Source organism: Astatotilapia calliptera, chromosome 9 (assembly GCF_900246225.1).
Source record: "Astatotilapia calliptera chromosome 9, fAstCal1.2, whole genome shotgun sequence".
NCBI lineage: Eukaryota > Metazoa > Chordata > Actinopteri > Cichliformes > Cichlidae > Astatotilapia > Astatotilapia calliptera.
Window position 1 is genome coordinate 32509431 of NC_039310.1, and position 16404 is coordinate 32525834.

A 16404-nucleotide genomic window follows, 5' to 3' on the forward strand; every position below is an offset into this window, starting at 1 on the left:
TTAGCCGCCTGGCTAACCTCGAAACGGGCGTAGAACCGATTCAGCTCGTTGGTGAATGCAGAGTCGGCGTTGATCGGCGCAGTGTCCCTGGCTTTGTAGAGCCGTAATGGTGCGTAGTCCGTGCCACATACTCCGTGTGTCGCCCTGGTGGAAGCGGGACTCCACACGTTCCCGGTACCTGCATTTGGCATCTCTCACCGCGCGCCACACGCCGTATGAGGCCGCTTTGTAGGCGCTCATATCGCCAGTGGCGAGACCCGCGTTGTAGGAGGCGGTCCTGGCGTTTACTGCAGTGCGGATCGATCTGTCCATCCACGGTTTCTGGTTTGGGAATGTGGTGACTCTCGCAGTGGGGATAATCTCCTCCGCTAGCATATTGATGAAGCATACTGCTACGTCCGTAAACTCGTTGATGTCGACTGCGCATGCTCTGAACATGTCCCAGTCTACGTCGTTGAGTGCGTCCTGTAGCGTAGCTTCTGATTGGGCAGTCCACCGTTTTACTTCCTTCGTGGTCACGTCTTCCCTCCGTATGCTTTGTTTATACTGGGGAATGAGGAATATGGCGTTGTGGTCAGACTTCCCAAAAGCCGGGTGTGAGACAGCTTTGTAGCCCTGCTTGTATGGCGTGTAGCAGTGATCCAAAATCTGATCCCCTCTCGTTGGACACGAGACATGCTGGTAAAAGTTTGGCATGACTTGTCTGAGGTTCGCTTTGTTAAAGTCTCCTGCTACAATGAGGGCTGCGCCAGGGTCCTTGTTTTGAAGCGAGCTCAGCACATCATGTAATTCGGACAAAGCCATACCTGTGTCCGCTTGGGGTGGGATGTAGACCGCCGTGGCGATGACTGAGGTGAACTCACGGGGCAGATAGAAAGGGCGGCACTTAATGCCCAGGAACTCCAGATGTGGCGAGCAGCCGCTGGAGAGAGTAGAAATGCTCCTGGCATCACACCACTTTCTGTTTACCATGAAACACACTCCTCCACCTTTGGTTTTGTTCGACTCTGCCGTTCTGTCCGCGCGGAGCACAAAGAATGAATCCGACGGAGTTACGGCCTGGTCCGGCACGGTGGGGGACAGCCATGTCTCCGTGAAGCACAGAATGTTGCAGTCCCTCATGTCACGTTGGAAGGTGACCCTTGCTCTTAGGTCGTCGAGCTTGTTCTCCAACTGTCTGCCTCTCATCATATGATTGCTGTAGCATCAAGAAGATGCTGTTCTAGTGCCTGTTTTAGGTCAGCAGTCATGCTTGATCTTAAAATAGGCCACCACTTTCTGTGCAGTTCCTCTAGGCCAGGTGTTAGTGCATGTGCAATGCACACAACATGCCTTATGGATACATGTCTGGCAGTGGCTGTCATATATTTCGCAGCATCACTTAAAAGGCAGATAATCTTTCCCTCAATGGCCCTGTACCATCAGAGACGTCTTAGCAGTTGCAAGGTTACACCTGGAGGACTCATTAACAGGGCACAGTTCAAAATGTTTAGTAGGTTTAATCAGCAATATGCAGACATCTGACAATAAAGAACGTGTGAAGGTGAGTGATTAAACAATGACTTAACTCAGGTATAAGTGCTTCTTCAGAGAAGTCTTTTCTTCAAGGAATAAGGCCTAGGAAGTAGGCTAACAGGTGGCAAGGCACTCAGGTAAGTGCTATTCAGATAAGAGTTAAACAAGAATCAACAACTCTCCTCTCTTATTTTCTATAGGACAAACATTTTCAACATTAAAGTTTCTTTTACAGAATGAAAATCTCTCAAAGAAAAAAGAAAACACTTGATGTGCACATCTATACTTGCAACTTCCCTAGTTTAACATCCAGGATTATTCACTGCAGGTCCAGAAATCAGAGCTACCTCATCAGATCCAAGTGTGACATCAGCTGACACTCTCTACAGGAGACTCCACCTGAACTCTGTGGAGCCTGATCTCAAGGTGTTTAAGTCTGACCCTGAAACCAGAAGAGGATCTTTCTGTCTCGTCAGATTCATTGTGATCCAGCGATTTCAGTCATGCATGATCACGCTGATGTTTGCTCAGAGCAGATAATGAAGTGAATGTCTTTGCACATAGGTAACAGTGAAACAGTTTATTTACAGCGTGGGATCGTTTGTGTGCGGAGTATGAACTGAGATTCTTGAAGCTCTTGTCACACTGGTAACAGCTGAAGTTCCCTTCAATGTGTGTATCTTCATGATCATTACAACGACTTGAATGTGAGAAGCATTTGTCACAGTGTCTGCACTTATATGGTTTCTCTCCTGTGTGGTCTTGTTTGTGTAATGTAAGATGACCTGCAGTGAAGAAAGATGACCCACACTGGTCACAGACGTGGTTTTTAACCCCACTGTGGCAGAGTTTGTGTTTTTTTAATTCACTTGATGTGGGGAATCCTCTCCCACATTCTCTGCAGTAGTTCATTTTTTCTCCAGTGTGTCTGCGTTGATGTAGTTCTAGGCTTCGCTGATGAATGAACGTTTTTCCACAAAGGTCACAGCGAAACTCTTTCCCACCACCACAGCGGTGACAGGGTTGAGAACTGGATCCATCTGTGTCACTCTGCTTCTAAACAAAGAAACAAACACAGTGGAAGTCAGGGAATTCCTTCAACATCCTGAATGTCGCCTGAAAAAGGGGCTTTTTGTGTGTGTGTGTGTGTGTGTGTGTGTGTGTGTGTGTGTGTGTGTGTGTGTGTGTGTGTGTGTGTGTGTGTGTGTGTGTGTGTATGTATTAGGGGTGCAACGATACTCGTATCGATATTGAACCGTTCGATACAGTGCTTTCGGTTCGGTACGCATATGTATCGAACAATACAAAATTTTATTTTATCAACTTTCCTTCTGACGATGCTGTCTGTGTTGAGAGCTCAGTGGATCTGCGCTCGACAGTGCAGCCTAGGCGGAGTAGTTGAACGCAGATTCACTGAGCGCAGGGCAAGCTAGCGAGACAGAAGCTAAGCTCTCCTTGCAACATGGCAAATTGAACCTCCCCCACCCTCATTCAGATCTGGGCTTCGGAACTATTTTGGTTTTCATGTGACGTATGACCCTGAAGGTAAGCGCGTCATGGACTAAAGTAAAACAGTATGTTGGATGTGCCACGCAATGCTCAATTGCATGGGTGGGAGCTAGTGCGTTAGCGCAGTTAGCTCGTTAACGTGTTGACGCCGTCCAGCCCCATGCACGGGGCGATCCGCGGTAGCTCGTTAACGGAGATTTGCCGTGTTGTGGCTTTAACGTCATTTCAACGAGATTAACGCTGACAGCACTAGTAGGAACACAACGAATATGACTGCACATCTACGCTGACATCATCCTAGTGCAAAGACAAGTGGAAGCAGACAAAAACAACAAGCACGCATGCTACAAACTTTACTCGAGTCATTTAGACAGCCGTTAGCACAGGATTCTCCTTATGGGGACCTGATATGTTTAATATGCTGCTGAGAATATAGCCCAGAAGAAGCTATAGTAGAGCTTTTATTTTGGAAAGAGACATTTCTCTGTAATAAACTCTCTTTTCCAAAGATGAGTGATTTCTCAATCAGATATATTTATTTTTTTATCCCTTTGTTGTTTCAGCAACATTAAATTTAAAAACTGTATTTTTGAGTTAAAATATATATTTATAATTTTAATAAATGACAAATTAAAAAAGCATGAACATTTTTTTTGTATCGAAAAAATATCGAACCGTGACACCAAAGTATCGAACCGAACCGTGAACTTTGTGTATCGTTGCACCCCTAATATGTATGTATTTATGTATATATATAAATTAAAAAAAATAAAATATTACAGTGAGGGGAAGAAATTGGGTTCATGCTTGCAGTTTTGTCTTGGTATACAATATTTGAATAAAAAAACTAAACAAGAAAAGAAAACACTACATTTTTGATAATATTTGTGGTTGTTTTCTTGCATTTCTTGTACTACTTGACCACTAAAGTGGCCCTTCAATGAGATGACAGTGCCAGCAGTGGCCCACAGCTCATTTAAGTCATGTTACGTTATTCGTGCATGTATTTTGTAATCTGTAGCGGAATACATTTTGTGTGACCAATGTTGGTCACACGATACTAACCCCCAAGCTGCTCTCCAATGCATCCATCGGAGTGTGAATGTCTTTTAAAACTTTACTTTTTTCCCAACATCAGGAAAGTTTTGGGAGATCTATTTCAGATTTTCCAAATATTCTTAGATTGACTTTTCCTGTCTCGTTTAAGTTTGAAATGAAACTTAATTTACAAAATACTTCAACAAAAGTGCAAGTGCAAAAAGAAAAATACATACCTCACAGTAAGTGCACTTGTAGAGTTTCTTTCTGGTGTGAATCTGTTTGTGGACTCTCAGGTAACGTGGAGCTTTAAAAGTCTTCTCACACTGGTCACATTTATAAGGTCTCTCCTCAGTGTGGGTAAACATGTGCCGCTGTAAATGGTCGTATGCCACAAAGGTTTTGCCACACTGATCACAGAAGCAAAAATCATTTTTGGTGTGAATGCGTTGGTGAATATTACGGCTGAGTAGCCGACGAAAGGTTTTTCCACAAAAGTCGCAGCTGTACGCCTTAATTCCAGAGTGGGTAACTAGATGACTCCTTAAGCTGCTGCTGTGAGCAAAAGCTTTACCGCACTGATCACAGCTGTACGCCTTAATTCCAGAGTGGGTAACTTTATGACCTCTTAAGCCGCTGCTGTGAGCAAAAGCTTTACCGCACTGATCACAGCTGTATGCCTTAATTCCAGAGTGGGTAACTTTATGACCTCTTAAGCCGCTGCTGTGAGCAAAAGCTTTACCACACTGATCACAGCTGTACGGTTTAACTCCACTGTGGATGAGTTTGTGTGTTTTTAAGCTTGCAGCCAGGGTGAAAGACTTTCCACACTCATCACAGCTGTACGCCTTAACTCCAGAGTGGGTAACTTGATGACGTTGTAAGGTACTACTGCGAGCAAAAGCTTTACCACACTGATCGCAGCTGTACGGTTTAACTCCACTGTGGATGAGTTTGTGTGTTTTTAAGCTTCCAGCCTGGGTAAAAGACTTTCCACACTCATCACAGCTGTACGCCTTAACTCCAGAGTGGGTAACTTGATGATGTCCTAAGTTGCTACTGTGAGTAAACTCCTTCCCACACACATCACAGCTGTATCTTTTCCGTCCCTTTCTTCTGTGAGGTTTGTCGGCCTCCTGAGAGCGCTGACTTCTCGCTCCATGTTGGTCCTGCAGTGACAGAGATACAAACAGAGGCAGTGAGTAAAATGCAGTCGTGGAACAAATGATCACTGCAGTATTACTGAGAGTTAAAAAACTGTCTAATGTCTTGATGCATGCTCAATCATCCATGAAAATAAATCTCCAAAAGTTGATTCTGTCCTGTGGTTTTCCCAATGTTGTAAACCTGCAGTCAGCTGAGACATTTAACCGAGCTAGAAGTTAGCAAGGAGCTAGCTCGCTAGCTTCTATCTAAATATAACATACCATGTTCTGACAGAGATTTATTAAACAAATTAAAACGTACAGCTCTGCTATCACTTGAAACATAAATGAAGACAGGACAGTAAACAGCAGTGACGTTTGTTGGGTTACTGAAGTTGGGCTAGCTGGTGTATAATGATTTGCTATGTGTGATCACTAGTGCAACAAGCTATGTTAGCATAACATAAGCAGTAAAGCTTGACGACGAACACTAATGAGTGGTGGACTTTTTTCCACTCGACAGAAGTTAATGTGAGGGTTCCCAATGGTTAGGAGTAGGGCTGGGCCATATTATACCGTTCACGGTAATACCGGTATAATGTTAGGCAACGATAGGAAAATGAAATATCGCGATAGAATGGGAGTAAAACGCGCATGCGCAGTGCCTTTGTTTTCATACGCACATGGCCGATTGTTGAGTGAAACAGATGAACCAGAATTGGTTTGTAAAAATGGTGCAACTTCCGTGATGTGGAACTGGTTTGGTGTTTGTCCATCAGATACACAACAAAGCACATTTTTTTGCAGAACATGCAAGCAGCCGTTGTTATTGTCATATTTGTCGGACTAAGATGCTCTTAAATCTGGGAGTAATCTGGGTCCTAAACTCCGTATGCTTCAGGTCAAACAACACTGCAGCATCACTTAGAGTTAAAAACTGTCTAAATTCTTTCATCTTTAATAAAACGATCACCATTGCTGCTTTACCAGGTGTAACTATAAAGTTTAACTTCCAGGCATCCATGAAAACAAAAGTTATTACATTTAACGGAGTTAGAAGTTAGCAGGAAGCTAGCGGAAGTTAGCTCGCTAGTTTCGCTAGTTACCTAAGCATGATATTGCATGTTCTGACTGAGAGATTTCTGAAAAAAATCAAACGTACAGCTCTGCTATCACTTCCAACATAAATGAAGACAGGAAACTAAACAGCAGCGACGTTTGCAGGGTTACTGAAGTTGGGCTAGCTGGTATATAATGATGTGCTACGTGATCGCTAGCGACACAGCTATGTTAGCATAACATAAACAGTGAAGCTGGAGGACGAACACTAACACTTTTCCACTTATAAAAGTTAACGTGAAGGTTCTTCATGGTTAGAGACAAATGCAATCGCATGGCAGGATGCTGTAAACGGACCAAACTTCAGTCAGGAGAACAACTGAGATAATCCATCCACAATACGAGGTTAGTCATTAATATACTGCAGCAACATGGGAATAGAGCAGCTGCCAGAGAATTCAACATTAATGAATCAATGGTACAGAAGTGGAGGAAGCAAGAAGAATGAGTTTAATAAAGTTTGATTTATCTGACTGCTTTGTTTCGCTTAATGTGCCTTATAATCCCGTGCACCTTATGGTCCGAAAAATGCGTAATGCACACTGCAGTTTAATGTTGCAAAGCACCTCTTTTTAACTTCAGTGGATATTATACATGGTTATGCTCAGGATATGTCAGCCCATTTCTACTGGAAATGCCTTTTGGTTAAACTGTCAGCAAGGAATTTGCATTTGCACTGTTACATTTTTATAAAGCTTTAATGTACATAAAAACCAGCTTCTTGTTTTAGTGAAAATAAATGGAAGGTTGTCTTTTTGCGCTAGTAATGTTGTGGAGTTGTATTTTGTCTCGCATCAATTATATCGTCGGTTATATCGTTATCGCAAATTTTCAAATATATATCGTGATAAATATTTTTGGCCATATCGCCCTGCTCTAGTTAGGAGTAAATGCAATCGCATGGCAGGATGCTGTAAACGGACCAAACGTCAGGAAGGAGAACAACTGAGATAATCCATCCACTACACAAGGTTAGGCATTAATATACTGCTGCGTGCGCTGGGCTGTAGCTACATCGTAAATGTTTAAAAACTGAGCTTTAAATGAACAGTGGTAATAAAAACCGTGAGAAGGCGACAGTGATCACTGACTGTTTTTAGGGCCTTGTTGAGATTAAATAGAACAAGATGCAAAGCATTTAAACATGTTAAAAAACACAGCAGCCTTATTAAATGCAGAATACTTTGGGCAGGAAGCAGGATTCATCACTGTGGCGCGAATAAGGTACGGCGGGACCACGGAGCAACGTTCAGAGCCAACTTTATTTAATTCATGTCACACCACACCCACACCAACCCCTGAGTCCCCGCGTTTTAACACGGCGGGCGTGATTGCGGATGCTGTGCAGGTGCGTCCGCACGGCACCGCAAACCACGCCCCACCACATACCCCCATCGCCCGATTGAGGCCGGGGAGCAATCTGGCCGAACCTACTCCCCCCCCCCCCCCCCCCCGCGAACTGGGGCGAGACTCGGCCCAAAACATCGGCGCCCCAGCCCCTGGCCAAGCGACGGGGAAGCGTCCATTCTGGTGGCCGCCCGCGCATCCAGCGGCAACAGCGAAGCTGGTCCGGAGGTCGGCCGCGTAGCAAGCGGACACGGCCCCACAGGCATGGCCGTGAGCTCCTGTACACAGGCGGCTGGGCAGACGTCAGGCGCACAGAATCGACTGGTGGCAGCGAGGCTGGACTAGCCAGTCCGCCGACCCCCGGCTTAGCGGGGCTGTCCCGCTCCTCTGCCTCCAACTCCGGCTGCGCAGGCTGCCCTGGAGCAGGGACCTCCGTCTCCTCGCACAGCTGCTCCGCCACCGCCACTCCCGTTTGGAGCGGCTCCCCACACTGCGCCTCCGCCTCCAGCAGGCACAGCCCCTCGTCCACCTCTGGGTGGAGCGACTCCTCTTCCTCCGGCAGGTGTAGACCCTCGCCCGCCTCGTCCTCCGCCTCTGATTGGAGCGGCTCCTCCACCGCTCCCGGCAGGAGCAGCCCTTCACCCGGCTGCTCCTCCTCCTCCGGCAGGCTCGGACCCCCACGTGACTCGTCCACCACCTCCGGCTGCCGAGGTTCCCCACACGGCTCCTCCACCGCTTCACTGTCCTCGGGACACACTTGTGGGGGTGGCGCCCAGGCCCAGAGCAGCGCCACCAGCTCCCCAATCCTTTCCAGGTGGCGCTCGGACCGGTCCTGCAGCTCTTCCTGCTGGCGACGCACCTCCGCCGCCTGCTCCCGCTGGGCGGCCGCCATTTCGGCCACCCTCCGGGCCAGCTCCTCCATTCCCTGGCTCCGATACAGACCCGCCGTGCCGCCTCCTGGGTTTCAGCACCAATGTGGCGTGAATAAGGCACGGCGGGACCACGGAGCAACGTTCAAAGCCAACTTTATTTAATTCACGTCACACCACACCAACCCCTGAGTCCCCGTGTTTTAACACGGCGGGCGTGATTGCGGATGCCGTGCAGGTGCATCCGCGCGGCACCGCAAACCACGCCCCACCACAATCACATTATCACTTAAAGACTGGATACTGATCATGAGGCTAACAAGGGCTTCCCAGAGAACATCTGGATTAACACATACGGCTTCAAAGTTTTGGTGCTTTACAACAAACCTTCTCAGTCACCGTTGCCATTGGCAAGCAGTAGGCGCATAGACACCAGTAGTTTTCCCTCACTCTCTCGTCCTCGTGTGACAGATTGTGTTCATCTTCATCTAAACTAAGTGCTGGTTGACTATTTTCATTATCTCACTCGGTTCGCTCTGGTGTGAACTGGAAAGGTTGAACAGAAGCCATTTCCAGTGCGCTGCAAACTTGAACTGGATGCGGTACAACTGTATGACGTCCCTACCCAGAGTGCATTGAGAAGTAAATAACAATGGCGGCCTACTGGTAAATCTGTTTTATATAAAATGTGCTTAAAAGGAAAACATTTGGCATATTTTAATAAGACATATTTTATTGAAGGCACAATACATATTTTAGCGCAAACATGTCTTAATAGCTGGGGTTCCCTTTAACATCTGTAGGAAGCTCTGAGTAGGGCTGGGCCATATCATACCGTTCACGGTAATACCGGTGTAATTTTGGGCAACGATAGGAAAATGAAATATCACGATAGAATATGGGTAAAACGCACATGCGCAGTACCTTTGTTTACATACGCACATGTGTACATACGCACATGGCAGCGATGCAGAATGAGAAGAGTGAAAGTGGATCGTTGAATAAAAACTGATGAACCAGAACTGGTTTGTCAAAATGCTGCAGCTTCACTGGAACTGGTTTAGCTTTCGTCCGTCAGATACACAACAAAGCACTATTTTTGGTAGAGCATGCTAGCGGGCCGTCGTTATTACCATGTTGTTTGGAAAACACGGCACACTTAAAATCAATCCTTTGATTTTTCTGAAAGTCGACAGAGCCCCTTATAATCCCGTGTGCCTTATGTATGAACTCTGGTTGTGTTTACTGACATCGAAACGATTTTATGTACACGGCGCTCGAAAATCTGTCAAATGTTTCAGTACGACTTTGCTAAGCTACGAAGCCGCACCGCTTGATGGATTGTCGGAGCATTACGGCTATCGTAGGCGGAGCCTCGTGGAGTGATATGTACTGTGCTTCAACATAATGTTACCGTATTGTGTGTGTATGACCTCTTTTTAAGTTTTGTGGATATATTACATGGTTATGCTGAGGATATGTCGGCCAGTTTCCACTGGAAATGCCTTTTGGTTAAACTGTCAGCAAAGAATTTGTATTTGCACTGTTAAATTTTTATATAACTTTAATGCACATAAAAAACCAGCTGCTTGTTTAAGTGAAAATACATTGATGGGTTTGTTTGGTTTTTTTGCACTAATAAAGTTGTGGAGTTGTAAATTATTTTGTCTAGTGTCAATTATATCGTAATCGCTCATTTTCAAATGTATATCGTGATAAATATTTTTGGTCATATCGCCCTGCTCTAGCTCTGAGGATGTTTTACTAGTCGCTGGTTGCTGGAGTACTTTTCTATGCCACGGTGTGCAGGGGGAGCAGCACAGGCACCAAAGGCACCCACGGCTGCCTTTGGTGGTGCAAAATGTTTCGTCGACACTGTTGTGTTTGTTGGGGAGAAAACACAACATACAGCACTTAATAGTCACACTACTAGCGATCGAAGATTTATGTAAATTTAACAAGCTGAATGCATTCTGTACTGTACAGGAGACACGGCACAAGATTGATTGACAATGGTCCTCAGCCAATCAGGGACATAATGGGCTGCAAAAAAAGAAAAAAAGAAGGAAAATTGCACAAATAAAAAAAAAAAAAAATCTGCGAAGGTGAACCGCATTATAGCGAGGGACCACTGTATTGAAGAAATACTGATCACCGGGGAAAATCTCTTACTTTACGAAAAAATGTGAGTTTAACTGATGATATTGCTGTTTCGATGGGTGCTGATACAATTCAGAGTTGATACGCCATTTTCAGGGTCAAATTCAAGCACTTTTTATGCACTTTCAAGGTCCATTTTCAAGCTTTTCCAGCAAGTAAAAAAAGAATGCATGTTTCACTTTGTATCATCTGAGTAAGACCATGTGAAAATTAAAATAAACCATCAGTGTTATGGCCCTGTCCATAACAAGTTTTGGAGGCCAGGGTCAGGTCTGCTGCTGCTGTCAGTGGCTGCCCCGGGACAACTGCTGGTGAGGGATTTGAAGAAGATCACATGGCCAGGGCCCTATTTCAGGAAGCCGGTTTAGTGGAAAAACTGAGTAAGTATACCCTGAGTTAACAAAAACTCTGGGTTTTCGGTTTCACAAAGCGAGTTCAGATGAAGCCTCAGTGAGTCACTATGAAGCTAACCTGCCCCCTAGCAGGTTTACTACAACTAACCCTGACTGTCTCCGCCCCTTTGTCGGAAACCTGACAGTAGGAAGTGTCGGACATGGCGTGCCCCTTCCTTGAAGAGCCAGTAGATCGTGAAGCCCAAATTCTCCGCAGAGCTCTCCGCCGGGAGAGAGTGATCAGAGCGCGTTTGGACATTTTATCATTTCCTGATGATTTTCTGTGCGAACGTTACCGTTTCTCAGCACAATCTATAAGTTATTTGCATAACATCCTCAGGCCATATATTACGCATGTGACACATCGCGGACATGCTCTCAGTTCTGTACATATTATTTGTATTGCACTTCGGTTTTTTGCAAACGGGAGCTTTCTGTATAATATTGGTGACGCTGAGCACGTTTCCAAGGCTACCGTCTGTCGGGCAGTCAGGAATGTTACAGTTGCACTGAAACGTCTCCTGTACTCGTTTGTGGTGTTCCCCGGTCATAGACCCACAAGATTTATCAAAGAGGGATGCCACAAAATTGCAGGTATCAGGATGAACAAAACTTAATTTATGATGTGGTGATACTTGGACTACTACTTACATTTTACATTTATTTCCAGGGTTCCCAGGCGTGATTGGCTGTACAGATGGCACTCACATTCCAATCATTGCTCCTTCAGTAAATGAAGGAGACTATGTGAACAGGAAGTCTTTCCACAGCATTAATGTACAGGTACATAGTTCCCTGTAGCATTTCAAACTAACAAATTATTTCATTATAGTAATGGATGCTAATTTGTGTTCTCTGCACTGTGAAGATCATATATGATGCTGCCAACATTATCACAAATGTGGAAGCCAACTGCTCAGCCTCTGTGAGTGGTGGTGGTGGAGGACCCCCACCTGTTTTTCGGGCCTCCGCTTCTTTTTCTGTTGGCTATAACGGGCCACATTTGAGCATACAGAGTAAGCAAATGTGTACTTGTAATGTGCTCAGATAATTTCAATAAGTGCTTACAGAAAGAAAATTAATGTAGCCTCTAACTGCAATTGATTTACATCGGACAAACAGACCAAGCACTATGGCTCATAATACAATTACACCTCACCTGTTTGGACTATATTTTTATATTTCATTTTTACTTGCTGCCAGGCACGTTTGGGGCCTGTTGGGTTGCACCTGCGCTCACATCACATCACAAAATAAAATGTATAAAATAACAAATAAAATAACATATGATAAAATAACGTGTTAAATGGGTGGAAATCCCTCGATCAATGTTTATATTAACACTCACGCATTGACTCTGTCGGCTATGTTTTGCCATGCATGCTCTCTTTCTTTTGCAGCTGAGGCTGTGTTACTTTTTTCCCGCGGAATTTGCATGTTATCGGCATATGCTGCCATCAGAATTTCGGCCTCAAGCGCTGTGAAATACATTGACCGCGCCTTCTTTCCCTCCGTCTCCATGGTGACTCGCTTAATCTGTGCTCCGCTTATCGGGGCTTTATGTATCCTCGTCCGCGCGCTTCACTTGGGGTTAAAGCAACTCCGCGTTGATTGAACTAATTGTTATCAGCCTTTCTGAAACCGAATATTCCGAGTTGGACAGTTCGGGGTTACTCAACCCTGAGTATCGTTTTTCACTCTGAGTTTTCTAAACCGGCTTCCTGAAATAGGGCCCCGGGGACCAATCAGCAGCCGTCAGCTCATCCACTCCGGGGCCTGCAAAGACTTAAAGGCACAGACAACAACAGCCACCAAAACAGATTATGGACAGGGCCATAACACCCCCCTTCCCAAGACCAAACATCTCCCCTAAAGATGTTTGGCGCTTAGGGGTTCCCGGGTTCAAACCCTATGTGAAATCAAACATCAAACAAAAGACAAGCGCTACACCTAACTCCCTAACTGAAATAAACAGGAGAAAACAACCTCGGCCGGTTGAGGTGACTGGAGGTTTGGTGGTGGATGCGGGAGCAGAAGCTGCTGCAACCATCCCACAAGCTGCCAGTGGACGGGTGTCGCCAGGGGCGGAGGCTCCTGCTGCCATTCAGATCCCAAACGTTAGCCCAGCCGAACAATCAACAGGATTGGTTACGGAGGATCTTGGGCTCGCCCTTCGCCTGAAAGAGGTGGAGCTTGCGACTAAGTCCAAAGAAGTTGAGCTTATGCATCTCCGCATAAGGGCTATGGAGCTGGATCCTTCCCGACAGCGCAATGTTACCTCTACCCCAGTGAGTAAAATTGTGAATAAATCTTCTGATTCGTTCTCCTCTGACCAATTTGATGCTAGCAGGCAAATTGCTTTAGTGCCACCTTTCAGAGAAAGTGAAGTTGACTCTTACTTTAATGCCTTTGAACGCATCGCAAACACTTTGAAATGGCCCAAGGATGTGTGGAGTTTGTTGCTGCAGTGTAAATTGGTGGGGAAAGCACAGGAAGTGTGTGCGAGCTTGTCTATTGATGACAGCCTGGATTATGAAATTGTGAAATCCACTATTTTAAGGGCTTATGAGCTAGTTCCAGAGGCATATCGCCAGAGGTTTCGGTCGTGTGAAAAATCTGCCAACCAAACACATGTAGAGTTTGGTTGGCAGATTTTTCACACATTTCACTTGGGGTTACATGTTTGATTTTTGGGTGGGGGGGAAATGTTACGTTTCGGTGTTGTCAGTGTTTTGTTTTTGCGTGACTGTCATGTGTTTCCTGTTTTACTTTGAAGGTCTGTTGTTATCTTAGTGTGTTCAGTTTACGCTTCCTTGTCTCGTCAGGTCTAATTTGCCCCAGCTGTGTTTCCCTCCTGTGGTCCATTCCCTGATTGCTCCTTCTAGGTATTTAAGCCCTGTGTGTCAGTTGGTCATGGTCGCGATCTCCCCCGTGTTGTAAATAGTTTGGTGTTTTGTTGTAAATAAATAAATAGTCTGTTGTAAATAGCTGTGAATGGGTTTGTTAATATTTTCGTTTGAGACACCTTCGTTTTGGGATTTTGGTGGAGCGCTTTAGTTTTTTTCTCGTGTGTTTTTCTTATTTTTATTTTCATACGTTGCACGCCGGTTGCCTAGGCCGGGGTGTAACAATCAGGTTGATTTAAACCCCTTTATTTCCCTTTGGTTAAAACATAGAAAAATGCAACACACAAAAATACTGAAAAAGGTAATTCCCAATAACACCTACTGTAAAATGTTTAACCACGTTGCTGTCTGTATTATTGTTGAAGTCCTAATTGATCACCTCTAAAGTGTTTGTGCTAATAACATCATGTACAGTCAGACAGGCATGGAGAACAGCACTGACTGGGAGGCTTTGAACAGATGACACATTCAATTCAACATATAAGACTTTAAGAACGCACAAGCATCTACATAAAATCTATTAATCTGTCATCTGTGATATTATTATGTACAATTATAATGTATTGCTCATCTCCCTTAAATAAATAGGCATCATTAAAGTATGAAATATTCATATATAAAAACATATAAATGTGTCTCAGTGGGTGATAGTGCCCCACAGGCCTCAGTGTGAGCTTGAAGCCATTTATAATCTGTAAGTTGTTTAATGTGTAGGTGCTCACGACAAACAGATTTTGAATGAAAGCCGGGTAACTGAAGGCTGAATTGTGAGCACACACGTATTGTGTGTGTCCATCTTACGCTCTGTTAATTTTTTAATATAACAATAACAGTGCAACTAGGGCTGTGCAATATAACCAAAATCTCATATCCCGATATGACACATGTCTCATAACAATAACGATATATATCACAAATGTGCATTTTCTGTAAATTCTTTGAATTTCACACAAGTCGACTTAAAGTTTAAGGTTCATTTCGATGGCTCTTTTTTGCCTCTAAACTTTCTCTGTACCCTTTCATGTGATTCTTCCATAGGTGGGAGAAGAAAAAACAAATACTGCTATAAACAGCGCATTTTGCGACACCACGAAACAAACAATAGTGTATAATATGAAACGATAGATGTTTTTATATCGTTCATCTAATATGCATTTCATCATGTTGCACAGCCATAGATGTAACTGAGATATTTTCTCACCTCCTGTGTTGAAGTCATTGTTTCCTCTGTAGTGGCTGAGCTGAATCCAAATGGCTGAAACTGTTCCTCTGCTGCTCCACCAGACTCTTCTCCTCCTGTTACTCAGCTGGGACACAAAAGTATAGATATGTATTTTATCCCTGACAAGAAGAAGCAGAGCAAATAAACATTACTACACTCAGTGACAACAATACCTATGAAGCTTCAAGGTGAAACCCCAGAAGCAGCTACAAAAAGAAAGTCATCAGCTGCCTACAAGAACTTGAAAAAGCCACTGAGCTCCCTGCATACCACCACCTTTACCCGGTGGATGCTGCACCCTGTATATATGAACTTCCATAGACACACAAAGAAGGAGTCCCACTCAGGCTCATTGGTAGCAGCATAAAGTCACATATTTTAAATACAACAAGGGTTTCTACAGACACAAACATGGATGTGCTGTGAGCTCCCCAGTGTGTCCCATTGTAGCCAAACTTTACATGGAGGAAGTGGAAAGAAAGGCTCTTGGCTCTTTAACAGGGACAGCACCGAGTTACATGATAGAGTGAAACAGGGTCTCACAATGGTTTCACTCAGGACCTGCTGACACACACATTTTTCCACACATTGGCTCTTGTGATAAGATCAATGGTCAACAGTGGGTTGACGACCCTTTCAGTTGACAACCCCCACAAGGGTTTAAATGCCTGGGACTCTCCACCATTTGATTTTAGAACTGAAAAAGCCACTTTTGGATGAGAGGTGAAACATTTAAAAAAGCTTACAGACGTCCAGTCACTTTCTTTCTAAGATCTTGGACTCAGAACAAAAGCTGTCCAGCTTTGTGTGTCTGTCAAAATGCTTTTTACAAATCCTGCTGGAATCAGTGTTGTTACAGCTGCAGTCAAAGCAAGATGGAAACAATGAAGAAGGAAAGTTCAAATCTACTCAGACTAAATGTCTTCAGTCAGTGTGTCAGCCTCCAGTTAACAACAGTGGTGAGAAACTGCACTACTGAACCTCCACTGACTGAGTAACTGTAGTTTGGTGCTTCATCAGAACTTCATGGCAGGAAGTGTTTCAGAGTGGGGACAGAGACAGTTGCAAAGTTCAGCTTTAGTGAGGCTAAACTCCAAAACCTGTTTTCAGCTAATGACTCTGCTTCTGTCTGGAAAACAATCAGACGGTGAACCAACCACAGACCTAAAGACCCCACTGCAC

At 44.6% G+C, this 16404-nt stretch overlaps 1 protein-coding gene across 1 annotated transcript; it reads right to left on the reverse strand.

Annotated features, from left to right (window-relative positions):
• Positions 1-1404: 1404 nt before the first annotated feature.
• LOC113028846 (zinc finger protein 708-like) lies at positions 1405-8565 on the reverse strand. The gene is made up of 5 exons (XM_026179285.1): positions 8467-8565; positions 7783-8280; positions 4299-5243; positions 2547-2568; positions 1405-1520 (listed from the first exon to the last, which is right to left on the reverse strand). Exons 1-5 carry the CDS (start codon positions 8563-8565, stop codon positions 1405-1407), a joined length of 1680 nt encoding a protein of 559 aa, XP_026035070.1.
• Between the last annotated feature and the right edge of the window lie 7839 nt (positions 8566-16404).